Source organism: Lepidochelys kempii, chromosome 11, assembly GCF_965140265.1.
Source record: "Lepidochelys kempii isolate rLepKem1 chromosome 11, rLepKem1.hap2, whole genome shotgun sequence".
Lineage (NCBI taxonomy): Eukaryota > Metazoa > Chordata > Testudines > Cheloniidae > Lepidochelys > Lepidochelys kempii.
In genome coordinates this window covers 45,256,302-45,280,580 of record NC_133266.1, presented here as the reverse complement: position 1 = coordinate 45,280,580, position 24,279 = coordinate 45,256,302, and the positions used below count along the sequence as shown (strand labels likewise).

Below are 24,279 nucleotides of genomic sequence, written 5' to 3'. Positions count from 1 at the left end.
AGGAAGTCTGAGGAAGTGAAGGGAATCCATCATCATCAATTCCAAGATTCGTGCCCTAATCACTACACCTTGACTCTGAAAAAGACTTGGGGGACATGGTGGATAATCAGCTGAACATGAGTCCCCAGTGTAATTCTTTGGCCAGAAAGGCTAATGTGATCTTTGGATGAATAAACGGGAATATCAAGTAGAAGTAGGGAGGTTACATTGCTCTGTGTTTGGCAGCAGTGCGACCACTGCTGGATGCTATGTCTACTTCTTGTGTCCATAGTTTAAGAAGGATGTTGATAAATTGGAGAGGGTTCCGAGAAGAGTTATGATAATGATTGATTGATGCCTTCTAGCAAAAGGCTTATGCATGGCTGGCCCTCGCTGTTCTGCCAGCCACGTTAGACGTCCACACATGCGTGCACATTCACCAGCTGAGGATAAAAAGAAGGCTGGAGTGCAGTTTGGCCAAGCACATAAATAAAATAGGTAAATAAGTACATAAATAAGCAGCTGAGCAATGTGTCACCCTCTCAGATGCTGATTTAGCATCCACTGGGACTGCCCTGATCACCTACCCTTTGGCTGGCCCTGGGTTAAAGGAACTCAGTTTGTTTATTTTAACAAAGAGAAGATTAAGGGGTCACTTGATCACAGTCTATTAGTACAGTATCTGCATGGGGAACTGAAATTTGATAATAGAGGGCTCTTCAGTCTCACAGACAAATGTATAATAAGATCCAGTCACTGGAAGCTGAAGCTAGACATGAGGTACAAGCTGGAAATGAGGTGCAATTTTTTTAACAGAGTTCATTAACCACTTAGCAAGTGCTGTGATGGATTCTCCATCATTGGCAATTTTTGGTGCCACTTTTGAAAACATACAGTCTCTCTCTGTGGCCCCATTTCACAGATGGAGAAAAGAGTACCTTCACAGTGGCATTGGGTCTTCATCCATTGATACTTGTTCTTGCTTAACATTCTTGGTTAAAAGGCACTATCTAAATACAAAATGTCATTTAAGAGAGAGTGTGTGTGTGTGTGTGTATACACACACAAATGTGTTTATTTTAAGGTGCCCATAGATGCAACCTTTTGATAACATAGTTTTGTATTTTTTCCACAAATTGTTTACAGAAGCCTTAGAAGATGGCTATTTCCAATAACATTTATATCCACCCTGTTAAAAAAAAAAATCCATATAAATGCACAGTGAACTAAAAAAGGACTTTTGTCCATGGTTATTTATATTTTGAACACCAGGGGGTGCTATTATCACATCTGTATTTTAACCTATAACCCATTCTCTTGGTTTTCATATATATATATAAAATGCATTGAATTAAAATTAGAATTAAAATTATTAAAAACCTCCAAAACTGCTATCTCTTCTTGCACACAATGGGCCTGATCCTGCTGTCACTGAAGTAAAAGGTAAATGTCCCATTGACTTCAGTAGAAGCAGGATTGGGACCCAGTATGTAGAGGACCTGATCCTGCAAACCGTTACTCATGTAAGTAATCCTTGCTCATGCATAGTTTCATTTAAACCAATGAGATTATTCACATGAGTAAAGGCTACTTGCACAAGTAACTGTAGGACCAGACCCTAGTTCAGAAAATATTCACATGCATCACAACCCTTGGCCTTTGTGACCTTGTGTGATCAAATCTAAACCTGGATTGGCTTGAACTATTATTATTATTTTGTATTTTTTGACTGTGCTAGGTACTTCACAAACACAAGCAAAGACACAGTTGCCTATGTGTGTCTTGCTGCCTTTTCTCATACATGTCTACCCTTCCCCAGTTGTTTGTTCTTTGGTCACTTCCAGTTTGAATTTCTGCAATGGTTTTTATGTTGGGCTACCCTCTGAAGACCCCAGGAGAGGACAAGTAAGGCACAATGAGGCTGCTCATGTAGGGGGAAATCCTACAAACATTTACTTACATGAGTATCTTTACAAACCATACTAGTCCCATTGAGTTAAATAAGTAAATGTTTGAAGGATCATACTCTTCTTTAGCTGTACTTCTGGTATGGACCATTTTACACTTGCACTTTATAGATTTTGGGCTACCGGTTTGTTTTCTAGTGCAAATCATATATATCATTATATATAAAGCCATACATAGTATGGTTCTAGCTAGTATGGTTCTGGAGAACATCTCTTTTCCTATGTATCATCCCAACATTTAAAATCATCTAGGTCATTCTAGCTACAAGTCTCCCGATTTGATATCTGGGAGGGGATTGGAGGCAAGGTGCTCTCAGTTGTGGAGGCTGTGTTCTGGAATTCACTCCTCCTTGTGGTCCAGTGAAGCCCAGTTTTGTTATCCTTCAGGATGTGTTGCAAAACTTAGCTATTCCAGTTCAGCTTTTTATCTGAGGATGGCAGCTTGAATGAGAGGAATTTTATTTTTGTATTTTAGTTGACGTTTTTGTCAGGTTTGTGCATGTTGTAAGTTATGATTTAGTATTGATTGTACACACTCCCAGAGACTCTAATGGATGTAATTAAAAATAAACAAATAGATGTACATGTTGCTTTATTTAAAAAAACATAGTTAATGAAATCCCCGCTCCTATTTCAGTATTGTAATTAGTCGTGACTAAACAGATACAGAGAAACAATTGGAACAAGCCCTAGAGCTTTCCTGAGAGCAAAAAGACTGGGAAGAGCCAGATGGCAGTAGACGGAGGCAGAGGATGTGTCCAGGGAATATCTTCCTTTATAGTCAAAAGATCTTGACGCAGGGAGGGCAGCTAGGAAAGACAGAGGCAGGATCAGGGGAGAACTAAGACGGATCAAAGAATTTAAAAAAATAAAATACAGTTTTTAATATGAGTGACTCAAAGTGAATCTGAAGCACCAGATACTTAAATGAACAGTGACCATGAAGTGGAGAGGTTCGGGGGTGTAAAGACATACACAGGTCTTCACATTTGGATTCCCTTCTGTACGACATTTGGATTTTTTCATATTTGTTTTCCAAAAAGCCAAAAATGGCTCTAGAGACAGGAGTGTTATCCATGCTCACAGATATCTTGCCCATGTTGTTGTTTGCAGACATTGATTTTAATTACATTTTGTAAATCTCTTGTCATTTTTGCTAATTTTGTTGTTGTTTTTCCACATTAATCTTTCACACTGAAATGAATGAATATAGTGAATGAACAGAAGGTTGGGGATGGGTGTGTGGCTTGTCATATGTGCAGTGGTTGGGAGAATGGCCTGCCTTTGTGAAAAGTAAATGATGCTGCAAGAGTTAACAGTGATAGAGCTGTATTCATAATGTGCATTGTGTTATGCAATTTTTCCATGCAACTTTTCCATGCAACTATTCTTAACTAAAAAGAAAAGATATGTACCTATCTCATTCTCTGTTTCACTGGTCAACAGGAGTACATGCAACAATTCTGTCATTCCATGGAGTGTAGTTACGGTGAAATGTGTGCTACTGCAGAGATCCTGAGGTCCAGGGCTCCAGGCAGGCTAGAGGTGGCAACAGTATCTGGCTAATGGGGCTCAGGATGTATCCAGACTTCATTGCAGGAGGGCTTAGACAGAATTGAACCCATTCAGGTCACCTACATCAATGGGGACACCTAGACAATACTGCTTGTTTTTAATTCCCTGAGGAGTAGGATTCAGATTGGCTGACTCCCACCTACCTCTGTCTTGGCGTGAGATAGAAAAAAAAATTGTTCCCCCATGGGCTCCACAGAAGTATGAGGTGCATTGAACTTGCCCATCGCCATGAAAAAAATGATTGCTGGAGGTAATGAAGAGGTCAGATCATTTGGTAGTAACATGAGACTTTGGTTACTGGGTCATGAATGGGTTGCTCAGAAGAAATTAAACCGGAGAGTAAATCCTGGGCATTGCTCCAGGGAGAAAAGTGTGTCACAGGATGACAGTTCTTCAGTTTTGACGTATCCTTGATGTCAGGTGCTTGAACTCAGCATGATGGAGCAGTGAAATTACGCTTGAGTCATACTAGCAGATGGATCTCACTGGATCCAAGCAGAGTATACTGAAGTATACTGGTGAGACAGAGGAGATCCTGCCGAGAAAGCCTTAGGAACAGCCAAGCTTTGAGGAGAAAGCTCAGGCTGAGGTTTATACTCTGCTTTTGTTGTTAATAATAAAGCCTAACCTTAGGAAGGGGATAAGTTACAACTATGTATAGTGTGCGTATACCCTCTTCAAAGGCAGGGTGGAAACTCCATCTGCTTATTTAGTCCTAACCTTGTCAATAATTGCTGCTTACCGTATAGGATAAAAACCTCCAAAGGCTTGGACCAAGTTATAGCTGAGCTTTGCTGAGAAATCTTGTGCTGTGCATAAACCTGTCAGAATGAGCAAGTTCCACAAATGAGAACTGTCCACCCCGAAAACCCCACCTGAACGCCTTTTGGCTGCTTATAGAATCTTTCAGAAACCTTCACCACTAGCAACCTGTGGCACTATGTGGTACTCAAGAACTTCTAAAACTAAGCAAAGGTTGTTCATAGATTGGATTATTCCATTCTGGGTATTTTGAGAGGATTATATACAGTTAGCAATTTAGGACTCAATTTTGCATAAGGATCTGTTCATTAGGATTCCTGTAAAGTCCCACACTTCACCTGGGCTCTTCCCAGGCAGACTGGCTTGCACTAGCGGGTCCTGAAGCAAGATTGGGAACTTATTTTGGATTTTTTTACATGCATATCTTTCTACTAGTTACTTCAAGTGCACGGATGGTTGGTTTGTTTGATGATAGACTACTGTATGACAGCTCCCTTTAATTTATTTTTAGTCATCATAGTCAATGCAGTCATTGTGTCTACAGTGGTGTAAGCTGATTATTTTCTCTCCATCTATGTTGCTTGCAGGTAAAATAAGCATTGGAATTACTCCAGTAACAAAGGGCAGTATAAACAGATCTTGAATGGTTTTCCTAAGTGGTTATACATTTTCACGGCTGATATTGTCTCTGATTCTGCCATACAGCAGGCTATTATTAACTCTGTCTCTTTTAGTTAAAATCCAGGAAAGTGAAACATTTGTCCTTTGGATGATTGTCTCTGGTTCTACAAACACTAGTTTGGGAGATCTCAGTTTTTACTGTGTGACAGAGATAATAGACCATATTTAGTTTTTCTCCCTCTTTTCTTTTTCTGTTTGTGTGGGCATGTGTATTATAGGCACGGCTGGTAGCGTCACCTATTATTAAGGTTACTGGACACTTCCCATTATAGGATGCTCTTTTCAGTTGCTTATAACACCTGTTTGGGCTGAAATTTTAGGTGCCAGGTATCTGCTTTTTTTTGTAATTATTATTTCATCCAAACAGTTCCACCATTTCCAAGAATAAAAATGCTAGGGAAGAATAAGTTGTTTTGCCCAGATTAAAAACCTATTGTATTCGAAAAGTTCGAGTGACCCCATGCGCTGGAGCAGGGATTTCAGTTTGGGCAGGGGGGTGGCCTTTGTGGCAAGGATTTCCCTTTCTATTTGTGAAAATCTACACAAGTTTTGCCAATTTATAAGCTGTTGAAAAATCACACTTTACACATGCTCAGTCAAAACATTTTAGATTATAACAGCTACATTTCTTGAAATGCTACAGAAATGATAAGTACTCTGAGAAATCAGGCCCGACATGTTTCTCATTGGGCGCTCCAAATTAGAGGAAACATTTGGCTTTAATCTCTCTGTGTCTCAGTTCCCCAAGTGTAAAATATTTGTGCAAATCTCTGACAACATTCAGAACAAAACTGTCGGGTAGACAGATTTCTGTTATACAACTGATCTGAGCATACTCTAGGGAATCATATTTAGGTCCACATTTCAAATGTCCACATGGACCTGAAGAAGAGCTCTATGTAGCTTGAAAGTTTGTCAGTTTCACCAACAGAAGTTGGTCCAATAAAAAATATTGCCTCACCACCATGTCTCTCTAGTATCCTGGGACCAACATGGCTACAACAACTGCAAATTACCTGAAGGTTGTCATATGCGTTTAGACTCTGGATATTTCATGTTTGTATTTTTCCTCTGCACTTCTCCAGGCCTGTATAGCACAATACATTTGCATCCACCAGCTGAGGTGGGAAGAGGATAAAAAGTAATACAGCAGTTCTCACTAACCAAAACAGCTTCTGTATCTTCTCTTGAGCACAAAGCATCATGGGACCCGGGTTTTTATTCTTAGCTTTGCCACTAACATTTATGGGAGTCACTTAAACAGTCCGTGCCTCATTCTTCCTATCTCAAAAATAGGGATAAAATGTTACACATCTCCTAGGGGCTTGCAAGGGTTAATTAATGTTTGTTAAGCTCTATGAAGTCCTTTGATTAAAGGAGCTAGAGGAATATGTGAATTATTACTAATCTAACTGTTTAACGTTAATGCTAATGTTTGAAAAGAGACTGCAATGGACACAAGAGGTTGCTTTTGCGCAGTTAATTTAAAGGATTTGCAAAGCTCTTGAAACCACAGCAGAATAGGAAGGGTATAGGAACAATAGGAACAATCAGCCCAGATAATGTGAGTGAACCATGGCTTCCCACTTGTGACTGACACTGAACATGGGATAAATATGAATCTCTATATAGCAGCCATAACTTGATCTAGTTAATGAGATAGAGTTGGCAATGCAGACAGCGCAACCCTGTGGGATTCTCTGACAGCCTGGATGAGTCAGACTGAGGGACCCTTACAGCACTCAAATCTGGCTAGTAAGGGAGCTGCAGAGACCACTGATTTTTCAGCTGGTCCTCTTTCAAAAAAGTCACCCACCCCACTGCCATTCTGTTCAAATTCCGACTTGAGAAATATAACATGATAGTGATAATATATATTCTTTACTTTATATTTCCCCCCATTGATCTTTACCAAGAAACAAATATATCAGCTGATTAGTTATACAGGGTCTCAATACTTACATAAAATCTGATGTTGAGGGGCCTTTTCCTTCTGCCTTTTTAACTACCTATGTTTGTTCTGGAGTGCTGTATACCTTTCCTTTTGGTCTCTAAATGTAATCTCTTTAATACGGTCTTCAAGAATAAAATTCCTTATGTAAAGCCTGTTACAAACACTAAGCAAATCCCATTGATTCCTGGGCCCATACCAGGTGCTCAGTTCTGCAGAAGAATCTTGAATATGTCTTTAGAGTGCCCAAACTGTGCTTAATTATTGCTTTGAGCTAGTGGCAAATGAACTTCTTTGTAGTGAAGCACAGGTGAAAAGGGTTTCACATTTTAGGACAAGGGGCCTCCTGAGTACCTACTCTCACTTCCTTCAGATGGGGCAAGAGGTTATTGAATTGTTTATTCATAGCGAGTTTTCTTAATTAAATCATGGTAACTTCAACTGATTAGTGTTGAATGGTTCATTCTGCAAAGAACATTGTCGAAAAGAGGCAGTAAAACAGTATTTGTTCAATTGCAATCCTTTCTGTTGCGCTCCTTTTGATGAAGGTTCCAACCGTCTATAAGAGTGAGTCCCACTTCCTGTAGCTCTGTATTCCTTCACCTCAGTCAGTTTGCATGACATCTCCAGGTATACATGGTCCTGCTAATCAGAGTTAAACAAGATAAACTGTTAATAAATCTCTTAAGGTTTATTATAATATCTCAATACTGCATTAAAATAATTTTCAGTAAGAAAATTAACTCAATTTCATGGCAGTGCCGATACAAAATTTTATCTCACCAACTGAAGCTTAAGGATTGATTATGGCATCTCCTTGCACAGCAGTGCTGAGGATGAAGGACTGTTTCCGACCACCTTGTTGGTGCTTGCTTTGTGCCTAAGCTGCTTCTGTTACTGTGGGTTTCTTCTGATGCTGTGAATTTATCTTCTGTTTTGCATTTAGTGTTTTCCATTCTTCATTATGGAATGAGCTGCTTTTTTTGTTCCCTCTCATTTGTCTTTCCAAGACTGCCTCAGTTTCAAGAACTTTTTGTCCACTATTTTCCTCAACTTCAGTGATGATGGAGAGCTTATCTCTTAGGTGTTTGGGTGAATTCAAGTATCAGGGCTTGTCATTTCTCCATTGACTCAGCACCTTATGAACTGGTCTCAGTTGCTTCTTTAGTTCATGCATAATATGCTGTAGCAGTCTGGCTGAGATAGCTCTTAGAAATCTCTGTGAAGTTTTATTTTTAAAAATTTTATTCAGTACATTGTTTTTATGTCATTCCACTTCCATAAATGTTTTAAGAATCTTTGCAGAGCTCTTTCAAACAAGTAAAACGTTAGCCTGTATCAAAGTCTATTTGCTTTAAGATATTGCACTTTGAAGTCTACATATTTTAAAATAATGTTTTTAAAAGTAGTTTCTTTTATTAAACAATCCTTCAGGAATTGTCTTGCTTCTTTCTAAAACCTTGAATCAGCAGCATTCTTCAGCCAGTTAAAGCCAATGGGACTGTTCCCCTGTATAAAGCTAAGTATGTGTGTGTTTGCAGGATCAGGGCCTTAGTTTGGTGAGCATTGTATAAACATGCAATTTAGTTAGTTAATTTTCCTTTTAACAAATATACACCTCTCCATTCCCATTATATTATTCTTTTTCCTTTTGTGCACATGTTAAATGGGAAATTAATTCTGTTGGAAGTTCTCCACCTGAGAAACACAATAGAAGAGATCATAATAGACCTAATGCACTGTTTTTGAATATTTTGAACATAATGGTATTGCACAGTAAACAAAATTTGCCAGCAAAAATTGAGAACAGTGGGAATACTCACTGTATTAGTCTGGGAACATAATGTAGTAACTGAGAACAGAATTTGACCTGTATAGTCTGTATTATTGATTATAATGGATGAACTGAAAAAACGTTAAGATCCCAGTCTAAATTTACAGGACTTGGAGAAAAAAATCAGATCTCTCTGCTTGATACATTAGATATAAAAGCCTATAAAAAGGAAAACAGCATGGAATGCTGCAACACTATTTATAGTCAGTTTTCAGAATCATTATTTCAGATAAAAGGGGACAGGATTTGGTTAGAGCTGGTCAGGAATTTTCTGGCAAAATGGTATTTGCGGGGAATATACCAGTTTCAACAAAACTTTCATCAGGAAAATTTTCTCAGATTGAGGATGGAATTTCTGATCAAAACCAAAAAGAGAGAGACCCAGCTAAGAATAACCAATAGCCCAGTGGTTAGGGCCCTCACCTGGGGGATAGAGGTTTGAGCCTATAGCCTGAATCAGGCAGTGGGTCTCTCTCAATCTATCCTTTTGAAGCTGTTCTGCTTTGTATAGCTAATTCAATGTTCACTGGAGCATGGACTTGAAGCTGCATCACCCAGATCCCATTAGTGATTGCCCCTCACCACTGGGCTATAGCGTAAGTCTTTTTCTCACTAGCCCAATGCATATTTAATTATGCAAAGGGCACCAACAGAGGAGACTGAGACTGACTAGAATCTGGTGGTTAGGGCACTGAACTGGTATGTGGGAGGATGACAGAGTAGGGATTTGAACCCCGGGCCTCCCACATGCCAGATGAATGTCCTAAACACCAGCTATTGTCTCTCACTGTCTGTTGTTGGAGTTGTTCACTTTATATAAATAATGAAACATTCATCACACCAGAGAAAGAGACTGAGTAAATAGCCCAGTGTTTAGGCACTCATGTAGGAGACTAGGCCTGTTTCAGACCAGGGACTGGAACCTGGGTGTCTGACATCTCAGCTATTGGTTATTCTAGGGATGGGTGCACGCTCTCATTTTTAACATTAAAAAGAAGAAATGTCTTGCTTTTATCCCATTGTGGAACAGGAAAATGTTTGAAATCTCAAATATTTTCACAGGATGGAAAAAGTGTTTCCCATCCAGCTTTAAATTTGGTCTTTACATGTGGAACTTAGTTAACGATTCTGTTGCTAATGAATTTGCTAGAACAGAGTTTAGATCTTAGACTGATACTTGCATTGATTCTGCAGTGCTAACATAAGTAAAAAGTAGTAAAAACTTAGTTTTGCTACTAAAGGCAGCTTATGACTCAATACACAATGCAATAACATCTCTTGGGTAAACATAAGGTCTCTTGGATCACTTTCTGTAGTACTGCACTAAGCGTTTTCTTCATAATGGTCACTACAACCTAATCCTGGGATCATGTCCTCGGTCCTAGTGTTAGAGCAATTACACTTTTTTCTGCTTTGTTAACTGAGTTTCTTCTGAGGTTGCGCAACTATAAAATATCTACTAGCAGAGACTATTTCCCTGGTACACTAAAGCCAATTATGGGCATTTTGGACTTGGCACATTTCTATTTATCTAATAATATTTGGGCATTAACGTAATCTTTTCTTGCCTGTGTCTGCTGTCTTTAAGTCATTGTGCCCCATTTGCTCCTTGTTTGTGGAATAGAAACATCTACTTGTGTAATGGGAAAATAGAGAATATGAATAATAATACCAACTTCCTGATATGGAAAATGTATGTTTCCCTTGTTTCTCAAAATAAGAGTTTAGTTGGACTTAACTCTTGTCTATACCCTGGATGAATTTTAAACACAAAAACCATAGGATTTGTAATAAATTTGGGTCTATGTTTCATACACTTTTTGATGAGTGTGCCAAAGGTCCAGTAATACCTGGGGTTCTAAAATATTTTCATCTGTATTGCTCAAGCCACTTTGGCTGAGGCTTAGAATCACACTGGTCTGATTATTTCTAGAAAACGAATTCTGCTTTTAAACTCAAAATCTGATGCTGCTCTCATGTACTCCCACATAACTCTGTAGACTTCAGCAGGGTTACACCTGTGTATTCCTTTGTATACTCTAAATGAGATCAGAATCAGGCCCTAAATTAAGTTAGTGATGATCATTTTTGAGAAAATATTGTGTCCATCTAATATATTTGCTTTGTACCAAATAAATGGATATTATACATAGAAATACTGAAAAAGGTTGTGTTTCATTTGGCAGGCATTTGACGTTCTTGGAGGTACTGAAGCTTACCTTAAGCTCCTTAACTCGGAGGGTTTAAGTTTGCCTATCTTAGCAGCGAAGCATGAGGAATTACAGGACGAAATTAAAGACTGCGCAGTTGATGCTTTGCAGAAGGGAAAAGCCTTAGTTAGTAAAGGAGATTCCCACAGGTGAGTAAAGAGTGCTCTATTTCTCTGTATTTTCCAGCTGTTTCAGATCTTCCATTAACCTGATCGAGGATAAAAACTCATTGAGGACCAGTCTGTGCCCAGTAACTCTTTGTGTATGGGGCTAGGCCTCAGTGACATGACTGAGTCTGCAAAATTTGTCATTATTATTTTTCACTAATACCATTTGAATAGATTGCTCTGTCTCCTGTCACAAGTTTTTTTTTAGAACTGTGTACATTATAACATAAATTATATACATCAAATGCTATATTAGTGCACGTGGCTGCAGTTATGTTAGGGAAATATTTAGGAAAAGACAGTCTGGTCAAGATAAAATAAAATAAAATGTCAACAGATGGTCATTTTTACAACCCCGAATGCACATTTTAAGACCTTTTAAAGCCTACCTGTATATTAAATTTAATAATTAATAACTTAATATAACAGATTAACATAATACATATTAAGCTAAATGTAAGAATATGCTTCTTAGTGACCTTGATTTATTAATAAAATAGCCTTTCTTTTTCCATATCTATTATTAATAGCAAGAATGGTGTAACTCTATGGACCTGATCCTGATTTACACCAGTGTAACTTGGATCAAAATCAGGCTGATTGTCTCCTATTCTTCACAGCTCGGTAGGAGATTGATGAAATGGTAATTAGTCATTCCAGGGCTGTAGAAAGCTTTGCTTCAGTGGGGGACTTCAAAATCTGTTTAGGAACTCTCTTCTCTTCAGGATCCTGTGCTATCACTTACAAACAAACAAAAAACCCTAGCAACATTGCATGCACTGTTTCAGAGCAGCAGCCGTGTTAGTCTGTATCTGCAAAAAGAAAAGGAGTACTCGTGGCACCTTAGAGACTAACTAATTTATCTGAGCATAAGCTTTTGTGAGCTACAGCTCACTTCATCAGATGCATGCAGTGACTTTCACCCAAAGGGGGCCCTCTAGTCCTACTGCATTCTATGCGTAGCTCCCACTGGAGTTATTTAAAGCTTTGAGCCAGGCCAAGAGGGCCTATAATAAGTTCAGTGACTTTACCCATAACACACTCAGCTGGTTGTATTGTTCTTTAACACCTACTGGTATTTAAACAGATAAGCAGAATAGGAGAGAGAATTTTCCTCGGCTTGCTTTCATTTAATTGGTTTCCTTAAGCCAGCAGCAATCACAGACCACAGTGGCAGCAGATACAATGCAAACTGTATTCCACGTTGCATGGCTGTCTAACACAGCATTGATCGATGGTATGGAGTCTGCAGACCTTGTGAGAATGGATCCATAAAATCACTGCAGCCATTAACTTTCTCTCTCTTTTTTAACCATACTCGCTGTGTTTGAGTACTCTGCTTCAGACTAGAAGCCTATGTCGCAGTGCTGGGATATTGAAACCCCAGGGCAGGTCAAGAAGGAAAGTGACAAATTGACATGAAGTAATTGTGTTAGAGGTTTGTGGTGAAATTAAATAAAAATCCCCCTGTTTAGGCAACACTGACAGCAGCAGTGCTAATATGTTCTGCTGTTTGCTGTAGGCATGTACCCTTGCGGAAAGAAGAAAAACTCTTTTCCAGTGACCTCTAGTTAAAACTTCTCATACCCAAGTTAACTATCCTTTACAGGATTAATACTTTAGTTTTTGAGTATCCAAAGTTGTGCTAGACATTTTGCAAACAAATAAGAAAGGTATGGTTCCTGCCTAGAAGACCTTATGATTTAAATATGATAAAACGCAACAACTGAGAGTAACAAACAATGTGTGTAGTGAAGATTAAAGCAACAGAGTCACAAGGTCATTCCATAATTATACACGTCTTAATAGTTTAACTAAATATGTACATTTTGAATATTGAAATTTCCCATACCCTAGCTTTTAAACAAAAACAGACACCTCCCACTTCTCCAAGAAAGAAAACAAAACACACACGTCTTCTGGTTTTCCTCCTTCCCCTGCTGATTTCCCTTCAATCCTGACAAGTTCACTCACTGCCTAGTTTTAACCTTCCCCTGCAACGAGTCAGCCTTTATTTATGTTCTATCATTGTCCATTATCTGAGACCAAAGTGATCAAATCCAGAGCACTTAGCTGGAAGGTGATAAAGCCAGGTTCTAAGCCCCACTTTGCCTGAGTCAGAGCAGGCATTTGAACTCAGGTCTTCCATGCTGCAGGTGAGTGCCCTAAATGCCAGGTTTTGGGGTACACCTCTAGTTTTGTGAATGGTGTGTAATCCCCTGGTGAATTGAGTTCATAAGATTTTTTTCTTTTCTGAAACTATTTGGTAAATTTGTGTCAAACTCAAATAGTTTCAGCCAACCCAATATTGCATCTTTCAGTGAACAAACTATTCGTCTGAAAAATGTTGCTTTGCTCCAAAGTACTATTCAGCATGAGTAAAGTTATCAGATGTTGGCCCAGAAATGTGATATCCAAAAGGCTGTGACTGGCTACTGATAGTTGAAATGGTCTAAATTTATGTATGTGGTAGACGAAGGCAGGGAAAATTAGGGGAAGAACTAAAATAGTCTCTAAGGTGCCACAAGGACTCCTCTTCTTTTTGCGGACACAGATAAACACGGCTGCTACTCTGAAACCACTGAATAGCGTCATCCTCATAGTTTCATTATCATTATTTATAGAAAAGCCAAAAATGTGCTAGGCACTTAACATACGTATGTGTAGGGTGGTTTCCTGCCTTGAATAGTTTACAAAATAGAGCCCAATTCTGCCACCCTTATGCAGATTAGCAGTTTATTTCAAGAGAAGTGCTATTGATTTCACTGGGTCTATCTGTGTGAGTAAGAACCCGTCACACCGGATTTGTAGGACTGGGACTTTAGTCAGGTAACCGGGTTAGTGCTAACTAGTTCTTAAAGCTGTTGATAGCACATAATATTCCTAATCTGCTAAAAGTTGATCAGAATAAATGAATGAGTGCAAAAAGATTCATATTAGAAGATGTGTAGATTTTGAAGAGACCATGGTGGGCAGTTCTTCATTATATTCTCACTACTACTATACTCAAATAGATTAAAAAATCCAATTCAGATTTTTGTTTCAAATGAGACTATTGGACGAACATAATTACTGATTTCATGTGAGTTTCCATTTTTGAAATTAAAGCCTGTTGAAGATACAGTTGCGCTGTAGAAAATGCATTTTATATTAACTCAGAATTTCTTCAATCAATTGATTTTTGTCTATTAAGAAAATCCTCATTATCATTCTGGCCAGTCTGCTTGCCTATCGGTAGTTTAAGATTTGCACTCATTTCATTGCTGATTAAACTCATTTTCACCATGTCATAAATTAATTATTTGTATTAAAGGTATGCAGAATCAGTAGATTTTATTAAGCTCTAAATAACCATCTACAAAAGGTATAACCTTAATCTTTATCAGTGTTTGAAGGAGGTGCACTGATAAATTAAAAGGAATATCTCTTCTTTAAGAAATGTTGAAACAGAGGGACAACTTTTTATAAATTTAAGGTTGCACTGAAAAATAAGGGTTACAGGTATGATGACAAATTAATTCTCAAAATTCTAAACAACTTATTCCATAAATAACGTCCTTTTTGTGATCTTGGATTTTCTACGGGCCACATTTTCTCACCAGATTCAGTCTAATGCCATATTCTATGGCATTAGATAGGCATGGTTGATCAGGCATTGCTCAAATTCAGTCAGGATGGCTGATCTTGGTCTTCTGAATCACTGGAACTGGCTGTTTATAAATATTTGAATCAAGATAAGTCAGCAGAGATTAAATTGACAAAGTTCAGACTTTAGAAGAATTCATCTTCTAATTTTTGGATTTATTTATGTATTTATTTATCTTTGTCAGAGACAACTTCAATAATTAATTAATATGAGCATTAATTCTTTTTTATGCACCATATTCAAATCCTAATACTATGTGATGACTTGTTTACAATTTGGAGAGAACTACCTCAAGCATTCATATTATTGCGAATTGGCACCCTGGTGCTTAAATGTTTCAGATTATGAAACGATCAGTGCTTTCTCAATTGATTAATTCTGCACTTCTGTTCAAACAGCATCTTTAAACAAATGTTATCTTAGAGCATGGAGGGAATGAGATGACAAGTTTTGTGCATTTACTGTAAGAAAATTTGAAACTTTTGGAGGTAAAGTGAAATATCCTTTAAAAATAGAAATCTAAGCCACTTGGTATGTCAGATATTTTCAATTGTTCATGTTTCATTTCTCTCCCTTCTGCTTAGTTCCTCTAGGGCCAGAATCGAATACCCTTACTTGCATTGAGTAGTACCTTACTCCATTGGTAGTGCAACTAAAGTCATTGGAATTAACAGTGCATTGAATGTGAAATAATTTGTCAGGAAATGTCATTTCTCTGCTCTGCCCTGCTCCTTAAGAATTTTATCTGCATTATTACTGTTATGTTTTTTTAAGACTTGAGTTTTTAAAATCTTGCTAAATCATTTCTGATATGAAACCGAAGAGCTATTTTTATTCACCTACTGTCGTCTTGCTGGTGCACAAGCCAGGAGAAGTATTAACAGCTGTATTGTTCCAATTTAGCTCTTGGATGACTGGAATTCAGGAAATGCTAGAATATGTTCAGAAAAGAGTGGATCAACTAATCAGACAGTGTCCTGATTACAAAGAACTTGCTTTAAAGAAACAAGGGCTCACTGCCTCACTGGAAGATTATCTAAAGAAGGTATATTATAAAAGGCATCCTCATTAATGTATTCATGCACACTGCATTGAATTTCTGTACTATAGCTGTTAGAACATTAGACTTCGCTTCTGGTTGAATAATGCCAAATAATGTACTTAGCTGGTAGAGAGGATAGGTGAATTATACCTATGAAATGCTGAGTGCAGCCGTAGGCACCAGTATATTTAAATGCCTTGCTCTGAAAATGAAGCTGATTCTACAAACACATTATACCTATTAAATAATAAATCATGAATTTGCTTTGATAATGAGCCCTTTGTTTTGGCAAAGATGAGCAAGCAATCCTGGACTGTGACTTGCAAGTAAGTTTCCTGCATTCTTTAGATTTTTTTCCATATTTTGTTTTGTCGACAATGAGAAAGGAGATGAAGCAAACTCGGGGGACAACAGGAATGGGGATTGTGAACCACAGCACAGGTGATGTGATTTCTCTGTGCTGCCAAAGGAAAGTGTATCACATTCACAATAACAGCTCCTTTTACTCATTAAGGAACTGATCCTGAAAAGTACTGAAAGCCTTCTGTGTGTCTTCAGCTCTCTCTGACCTCTGTTATTTTGCATTAGAGCTAAAATAGGCGTTTAGGGCTTCCCTTTGAGCCTATGTGCCTGTTCTACCTCTAATGCAATATAATATTTGTCGCAAGGTTCGTAGCAAAGACATCCCCAAGTGCAGACCAAAACTATTAAATAATATTTAATGATTCAATAATTATTCAATATGCAATTTGACATTTCATAATGTACATGTGATGCTTACAGGTAACTATTCTGAATCAAATGGGAAGAAGTCAATTTGCTATCCATGGATCCCTTTACACACACTTTCTATAAATGAGGTTTCAGGATATTGGAGCGTGATGAACATACTGCATAGTTTAAATAGTCGAGAAGAAAGATTCACTGGTACCTTCTGTTGGTCCTGCACAAAAGGCCTCACTAGGAAAATGTGAATCTAAACCAAATGAATTCTCTAAATGTAACTATTTTCAACTTCATCATTTTTAGCCCCACATTTTCATATGTGGTCTCTGATTCTGGGTGCCTCAGTTTTGGGCACCCCCACCCAGACACCCAGAATTGGAGGACATTTTGAACATTTGAGCCAAAAGGTCTCAGCTTTCTTCACAGAATGCTTCCCAGTGTCTCACCCTCCCAAGTAAAACACTTCCCATTGCAACCTCCCATTAAAGCCAAGCATTCTGAAAGATCTGGTGCTAAATTAGGCTCCCTTTGAATCATACAGTTCCTGGACCAAATTCAGAAGCCCCATTTTAAAATGGATGGGAAACATGAATTCACATTCCTAGCGGTGGCTATGTATACCACATATAGAGTCATCTGAAGCTGCTCTTCATGACCTATCCTATTGCCAGCATACATGCACAACTCTTGTTGTCATTAAGAGAAGTTATGTGCACGTATCTGCAGAAAAAAGACCTTTTAGATTGCTAGAGAAGTTTTAAAGATGCTTTATTTTTTTTTAAATGGCCCAGTCTATAAAACAAACTTTTTTAAAACATGAGGTATCTTGAAAGTATTCAGTTAAAGGTAGTAAATTCTAGATTATAACATTGTGAAGCTCCAAACTTATTAAAATAACAATGCTGGACTAATTAGGGTGAGAAAAAACAATTTAGATAAAATGAGAGAGAGCAGGCATGAACCTTTGTCCCAAGTGCAAACCAGACCTTTTAATTAGATTTGAAATAGAATAATTTGGTTGGTTGGTTGGCTTTTTTGTTTTTGGCATCCTCTGTATTTCCTGAAATCAAAGTGGTACAATGCCAAGAGCTATGTCTGTTCCCTCACTTTGTTCTATGCAAGTTTATGTTTTTATTATGCCTAATGATGTAAATTAATATAATTATGTATATATTATATTTTTAACTAAAGGTATCATTGTCAATAAAAAAAATCAGTCCGATACTTGCAATCAGTATGGATCCTGGTTCTTGTTTGACTGAGTCGGAGAAAGTCTTGAGTGAATACCTAGAACTGTCTAATCAAGCTAAGGTAAAAAAAAACAAAAAAACAAAAAAAAAACCTTTTCATATGCTATTACCCTAAGTAATAGCTGGGGATGGGCATGTTTCCTTAGAAGGAAAATAGGTCTTCATTTTTATTAAATCTTATAGTCCATCAACAATAATATAACTAAAACTGCAAGCAGGTAATTCTTACAGTTAGGGTACTCTCCATTCTCATCTCAGCCCTACCTTTTTTTAGTATCATCCTATCCTCTGTAAGTATCTCAAGACCCAAACACAGTCAGATTTTAATACCCTTGGAAGCCTCATGTTCTTGATGTATATCACTGATCCACCAACTTTTGGGATGTCAAAAATTACATGTTCAAGAATGTGGTCATCAAAATTCCAGTTGTGAGATTCTCTCCCACTCAGGTTCCTTCATGCTGGGTAAAAGGGCTGGAATGGTGTAAAAGCCCAGGTCCATGCACAGGTATTGTAGAGACAGCCGTAAGACTGCCTTCTAAGAACACCACAGCATGAATCATTGCAGGGAGGCTGCTGTACCCAGATAGGCCCCACAACATGCAAAAGGGCCTTAAAGCTACTTTAGCTCTCCCACCCCCCACCTGCCCACTTTCTGCTAATCTGTTGAAATCTCACCCCAGCTTCATATTTCAAGGCTAAGCTGGGAGCTCTTTAAAAATGCAGCTATATGTATTCTCTTCGGAACTAGTCCCAATTTGAGCATATATCTGAAAACTCAGTATCTTTGTTGTTCTTTTTCCGTGTTGTCTTATACCAGTTTATATAATCCAATCATTTGGTTTGTGCAGTAGCACTGAAACTAAATTCACGTACAAGCAATTCTGAAGAACACTCAGCAAGAATATAAAAATAACAGAAGCTTTGTAAGAGTCATTCTTTGTGGCAAATGAGCATGAAATAATTTTTGTCAACATTTCTGCTCAATTTGTGTAACACTATTCTGACGCGGATATTTCCTTTGCCTGTTGTGATCTTTCTCCAGAAACCGTATAATGTGCTTTGACTACAGTATCCTCGCCATGTACCCTTTCCTTCTATGGAATTTCGTAGGGTATATAGCTTGCATTCTGGCTGAGTGTCAGAGATAAATATACCATGTGCTATGAATCCAAAAGATGGACTAAAGTATCCAAAGCTATCTTAGGCCTCTAGATATAGAAATATATGCATCAAATACTTTTCCTAGTTCTGATGCCATCCTCACAGGTGCAGTTTTGGATGAGAACATTATGCATGCAGGACAATAATTCCATAAATTCACTTCTTAAAGTATTTATGTATTTTTTGAGAAAATTTGGGATCCAGAAGTCATTTGAAAAACACATAAGCAAAACCTCTGTCTTGTTTTCTGAAATGATTTACCATCATATTTACCAGACTTTTCACATTTAAATGAAACCCTGGATCCTTTCAATACTAGGGCAGTAAATGGTAGCTAGGCTTTTCACTAGGGTTGGATTTTATTCATGACTGTTCTTATGTGTTTTTGAGAACAAAGTGTTGCTGTCAAAGTCCCTTCTGGCAATTTATTCACTAGGTTCCATGTGAAATCAAAGCAACATCTAATTTCAGGAAGAGGTGTTTCCGATTTTATAGGGCCCACTAGAACAAGTAGGTGTAACGCTTGAGTAAAACATCTGTGCTTGCCCAGAGTTGTGAGCTAACACAGTAGAGTTGAAAAACAGAATCCTGGCTGATTCTACCAGTGTGGTGGTAATGTCCAGGAAATCTGCACAACCAACCCAGAGTAAAATACTACTGGGTTTGGGGAGTGGAGACAGTAAGCAGACAGGATATGCTGTTTGGCCCCTATTCTGATTTTGGGGGATTGCAGATTTGCACTGCATGGGAACTTACTGACCATGCTCTTTGTTGTGGATGGCACATCCCTTTCCTCTATCAGCATTCCCAGGTGGAGAATTTCCCTTGCTTTTTTGTCAAGTGGCTACACTGATTTTAAATATTCAGACACACATTTTTTCCATTTAAAATTAGCAAATTTTATTATGTTCAGGCTCTGTGTTTGGTTTCAAAACTGTCACAGGAGGGGGATGTTTAGCTTTGGCATTTAATGTACATTTTGAGTTGTTCCTTTGCTATGTAGGTGGGTGGGTTAAACAGAGCCAATACTGCCAGAAATTAACATTAGGATGTGAATTTTCACGAGCCCTTTCCAATCACCATATACTGTGTTCTATGTTTATGTCCTCATAGGAAACGTCACATGAACTGGAAGCAGCTGTGAGAATTATTAATGAAGTGGAAGAATTTGAACCTGCAGAGGTGGCAGCTTTCTCTAGCAAAGCTGACCTTCTAAATGAAGAACTGGCAACACTTAACAAAAATATTAGTTCAAAACTAGACGTTCTAAAAGCTTATGTTGCATTTTTAAAGTCAGCGAAGGAGGTACAGATTCCCTACTGAATTACCGGACTTCACTCTGTAATTTTACAAGATGGAGAGAGAACAAGGGTTTTGCCTAGCCTAAAATAGCATCTAGGGCTGCTATCCCAGGGAAGGCTGTGCAGGCCTCCTAGCTACACAGCCTATAGGCTGCAGTCTATTCCAAATGAGGTAATTTTCCTCAGAAAGGGCCTCAGTTAAATCAGTGCAAGAACTGTGTGTAGTCCAGCCCTCATCAGTTAATTTACACAAGCATAAGGATTTGCATGCATGCAGTTCTTGCACTGATTTAACTACATTGGTTTAAGACACCAATCTAGTTAAATCAGTGCAACCCCCCTCACGTGAATATCTTATTAAAAGTGCTAACATTGGTACAGCTTGCCTTAGTAAATTAACCAAAACCAAGCTATACTGATATAATTTCTTTAGATTAGTATAATTTTGTCCACACTAGGGTCTGGTTTTTCTACCAATGTAATTAAATTGGTAGAAAAAAAAAACAGTTTAGTTAAATTGGTGCAAAAATTGAATTAAAATGATGCAAGCGTAAACCACCCCAGCTGAGACCATAATCAGTCCCTTCATTTCTAACATGCTTTTGGTAACCGATAAACCTGGGCTAGTAATAGAACTAGATGTTTTGGATCCTTGTTTTTAAATACTTAAAGACTATTCACTAATATTTTCCTTGTACGCTTTAAACTAAAATGAGAACAGAGGATATTTCATATAAATTTGGCCATAGCAATTAAGCTCTCAATTCTAGTGACGCTAATTAAGAACAATATCACATTTACTTGTTCATATCCTAATGTTTGACTTTCAGTGTTTTTTTATGTTTGTCACATGTTGTATTTGTCTAATGCTAATTTTTGTTACTTCACATTAAATGGAGCTAAACAACTTATAATATTTGTATAATAGATGACGGACATGGAACACATTGCTACCGACTTAAAAACGTATTGCTGTGTGCTTAGAAGCTCTCGTTGCATAATAAACTTTTCACTTCAGTCCCGAGCCTATTTGCCAGCTGTTAAAATAGGTTTCCAGGTTACTTAACACACTTCTGCTAGTTTTATGATTGTCCAGTTTTCTGTAGAGGAGGATGCGGTTTAAAACATGGAAAACGTTCATTAATGTATTACTCAAATCTACCACCATGTCTGATTTGAGAGATTTAGGCCTGTATTTTTATTCTTGCATTTTTCTGCAGGTAAATGACCAGGCTCAAAGTCTGAAGGAATTCTATAAATTTGAACCTGTGCAAACAGAGAGTGAAGCTGAAAACAAGACTGTGATGGAGTCAGCTGATACTCAGTGGCTGATGGTTTTAAAGAAGATTCTTTCTACTCAAGATATGGGGCATGATTTTATTAATTCATTAAATATGGTGAGACTGTAGTTCACTGAGTTATCACTGTAGCAAGGATTAATTGTTAAATTCATAATCATAACTTCAAATATGCACTAAACTACAATAACTACTGACAAATTAAGAGTAGATCTATGGATCCTACTCCCATGCCCCGAGGAGCTTGCCCAGGGCACAGTATTTCTATTGTGTTTCGGGATGGGGAGGGGGCATAATTAGAGCTGAGCAAAATTTGGAATTTCCACCTGTGGGAAATGTTGACTTTTTTTTTTTTCATTTCAAAATGTTTTTCTTTTTCTTTTCTTTTCTTTTTTTTTTGGCAGCAAAGAAATTGTAAAAAAATTTTGATTTGGAAATGGCAAAACATTTCATTTTGACATTTGCAATAGAAAGAAAACATTTTGACATTTCTGAAATGTAAATGTTTCATTTTGTTTTGTTGAATTCATTCCAAAGGCTCCTCAACATTACACAGCATTTCCCTAGCATATTGCCTTAGGAGAGGCATAGTTTGGGTCTCCATTGTCTCCTATGAGCCAGTCTCCTTGGAGGACTATCTGTGTGTCCATGCTGCATTGTGGAGGATGAACTCCTTCAGGGAGACTGGCTCAAAGGAGACAGTAGGGGACCCAAACCACACTTGCCATAAGGCAATGCTAGTAAAATGCCCTTTATTTTTTTTAACCGATTTGAAACTAAATGTTTTGGGTCAACTCAATATAACAAAATATCTTGATTCAGACTGAGCTGACCCAAAACAAAATATTTCATGCTGATTTTCTCATCAGAAAAATCACAGTAATGTGGTTAAATTGGGAGGAAATTCTTAGGTGACATTATTTTTTAACTTGATATTTCAAAGGAAGTTAAGGCAGCTTAAACATTTTATCACCTTCTATTTCTTGTCGATTGAGCTTGCAGAATTTTAAAACCTATGAAAACCTTCCATTACAGTGCAGTAGGGCATGCCTGGATATATAACCCTCTTCAGGCCATGCAGGAATTGCTAGCAAGTGACCAGCTGATCCAGCTGCATATAAGGATAAAATGCATTTGTAGACCATTTAAAGGCGAGATCATCCTTCCCATAGTCTCCATTCATGGATCACTCCCATCCCATGCAGAATGTGAGTGAGGAAAGCTAGCTCTGCACCACTCACTCCGCTTCTGCACCTTGTGGAGGGCAGTCAGCATATCTGGGATCTGCATGAGTAGTCTGGACACTTGGAAGCCAGGAGCAGGAGCAAGTAGGCCAGCCTGATGGAGTTTAAGCAGAAATAATTATATAGCTAGGGATGGTATTATTTCTTTTACTGAGGTGCCTTCTGAGGGTCCCAGGGGCCACCACAGTCAGGATCCCTGTTAGCATGATTTTAATGGAGCTGTGCCATCTGGGGTTATGGAAGCACAGGGTCTCCATGCAGATAACCCTGGCCTTCTGTAGATCCCATTAGACTCACATATTTCTATTTGTGCAATATACAGTTTACTCTGCATCCACTAAGAGGCAGTCTGTACTAGTCTGGAAAATATAAAAGGACTTTTTAGAAAAATGGATGATAGAACTGTCTCCACACAGTTTATCCTTGCTGATGTTCTCTCAGATATTGCCTCTTCCAAGGCTTAGCTATTGCTGCCAACATGTCTTCTGCTAATGTGGTCCTAGTATATTCTTGGGGGGTGTATTATAAATCTTTATCCGTGTCTGGATATAATTTACACACACCGCCTTCCTCAGAGGAAAAATTCTGTGCTAGAGTTGGGAAAAGAGTAAAGAGAATTATCAAGTTTTCTATGATGTCACTGAGGTGAGTCCTCCAAAAAAAACCCCTCAAAGACAAAAAACCCCTCAAAGACAAAAAACCCATACTGAATATGTTTGCCTCATGTTATCCCACAAGTGTTTCAGCCTTGTGCAAAGGGAACCACATCTAAGGATAAGTAAGTAGTTCCTCCTTCAGTCCCATTCAATTATTTGCTGAAAGTTCCAACAACTGTGTGAATTAATGCCAATGTTGTGTGACAGGGTCAGGCCAGATGGCTACAGGAGAGTTATAAAAGGCAGATATATTAGCCCCAGGTTAAGTGGGTCCCTTTTCCCTGGGTAAGGTAGGAGGGAAGGTTCCAGAACACTCAGGAACTTTCTAGAACTAATTAAGGCAGGCAGGCTAATTAGGACACCTGTAGCAAATTGGGAAGCTGCTAGAATTAATTAAGGCTAATCAGGACATCTGGCTTAAAAAGGCTCTCACTCCAGTTAGTGAGGTGTGTACGAGGAGCTGGGAGCAAGAGGTGCAAGAAGCTGAAAGTGAGAAGGTGTACTACTGGAAGACTGAAAAGTACAAGCATTATCAGACATCAGGAGGAAAGTCATGTGGTGAGAATAAAGAAGGTATTGGGAGGAGGCTATGGGGAAGTAGCCCAGGGAGTTGTAGCTGTCACGCAGCTGTTACAAGAGCCACTGTAGACAGCTGCAATCCACAGGGCCCTGGGCTGGAACCCGGAGTAGAGGGTGGGCCCGGGTTCCCCCCATCCCTCCTTGATACTGGAGGAGTCGAACTGGACTGTGAGTTCCACCAGAGGGGAAGGTCTCTGGTCTGTTCCCCGATCCACTAGGTAGGCCAGCAGAGACTGTGGGGATTGTT

The 24,279-nt window shown here is 38.4% G+C and overlaps 1 protein-coding gene across 1 annotated transcript in view; it reads left to right on the top strand.

The window, feature by feature from the left end:
• Positions 1-24,279, top strand: part of TTN (titin) — a 468,699-nt gene that overhangs the window by 71,812 nt on the left and 372,608 nt on the right. The window contains exons 8-12 of the mRNA XM_073306908.1: positions 10,936-11,108; positions 15,676-15,817; positions 17,732-17,851; positions 20,068-20,259; positions 21,476-21,652. Of these exons, the coding sequence (XP_073163009.1) occupies positions 10,936-11,108; positions 15,676-15,817; positions 17,732-17,851; positions 20,068-20,259; positions 21,476-21,652 (804 nt within the window). The remainder of the gene's footprint in view (positions 1-10,935; positions 11,109-15,675; positions 15,818-17,731; positions 17,852-20,067; positions 20,260-21,475; positions 21,653-24,279) is intronic.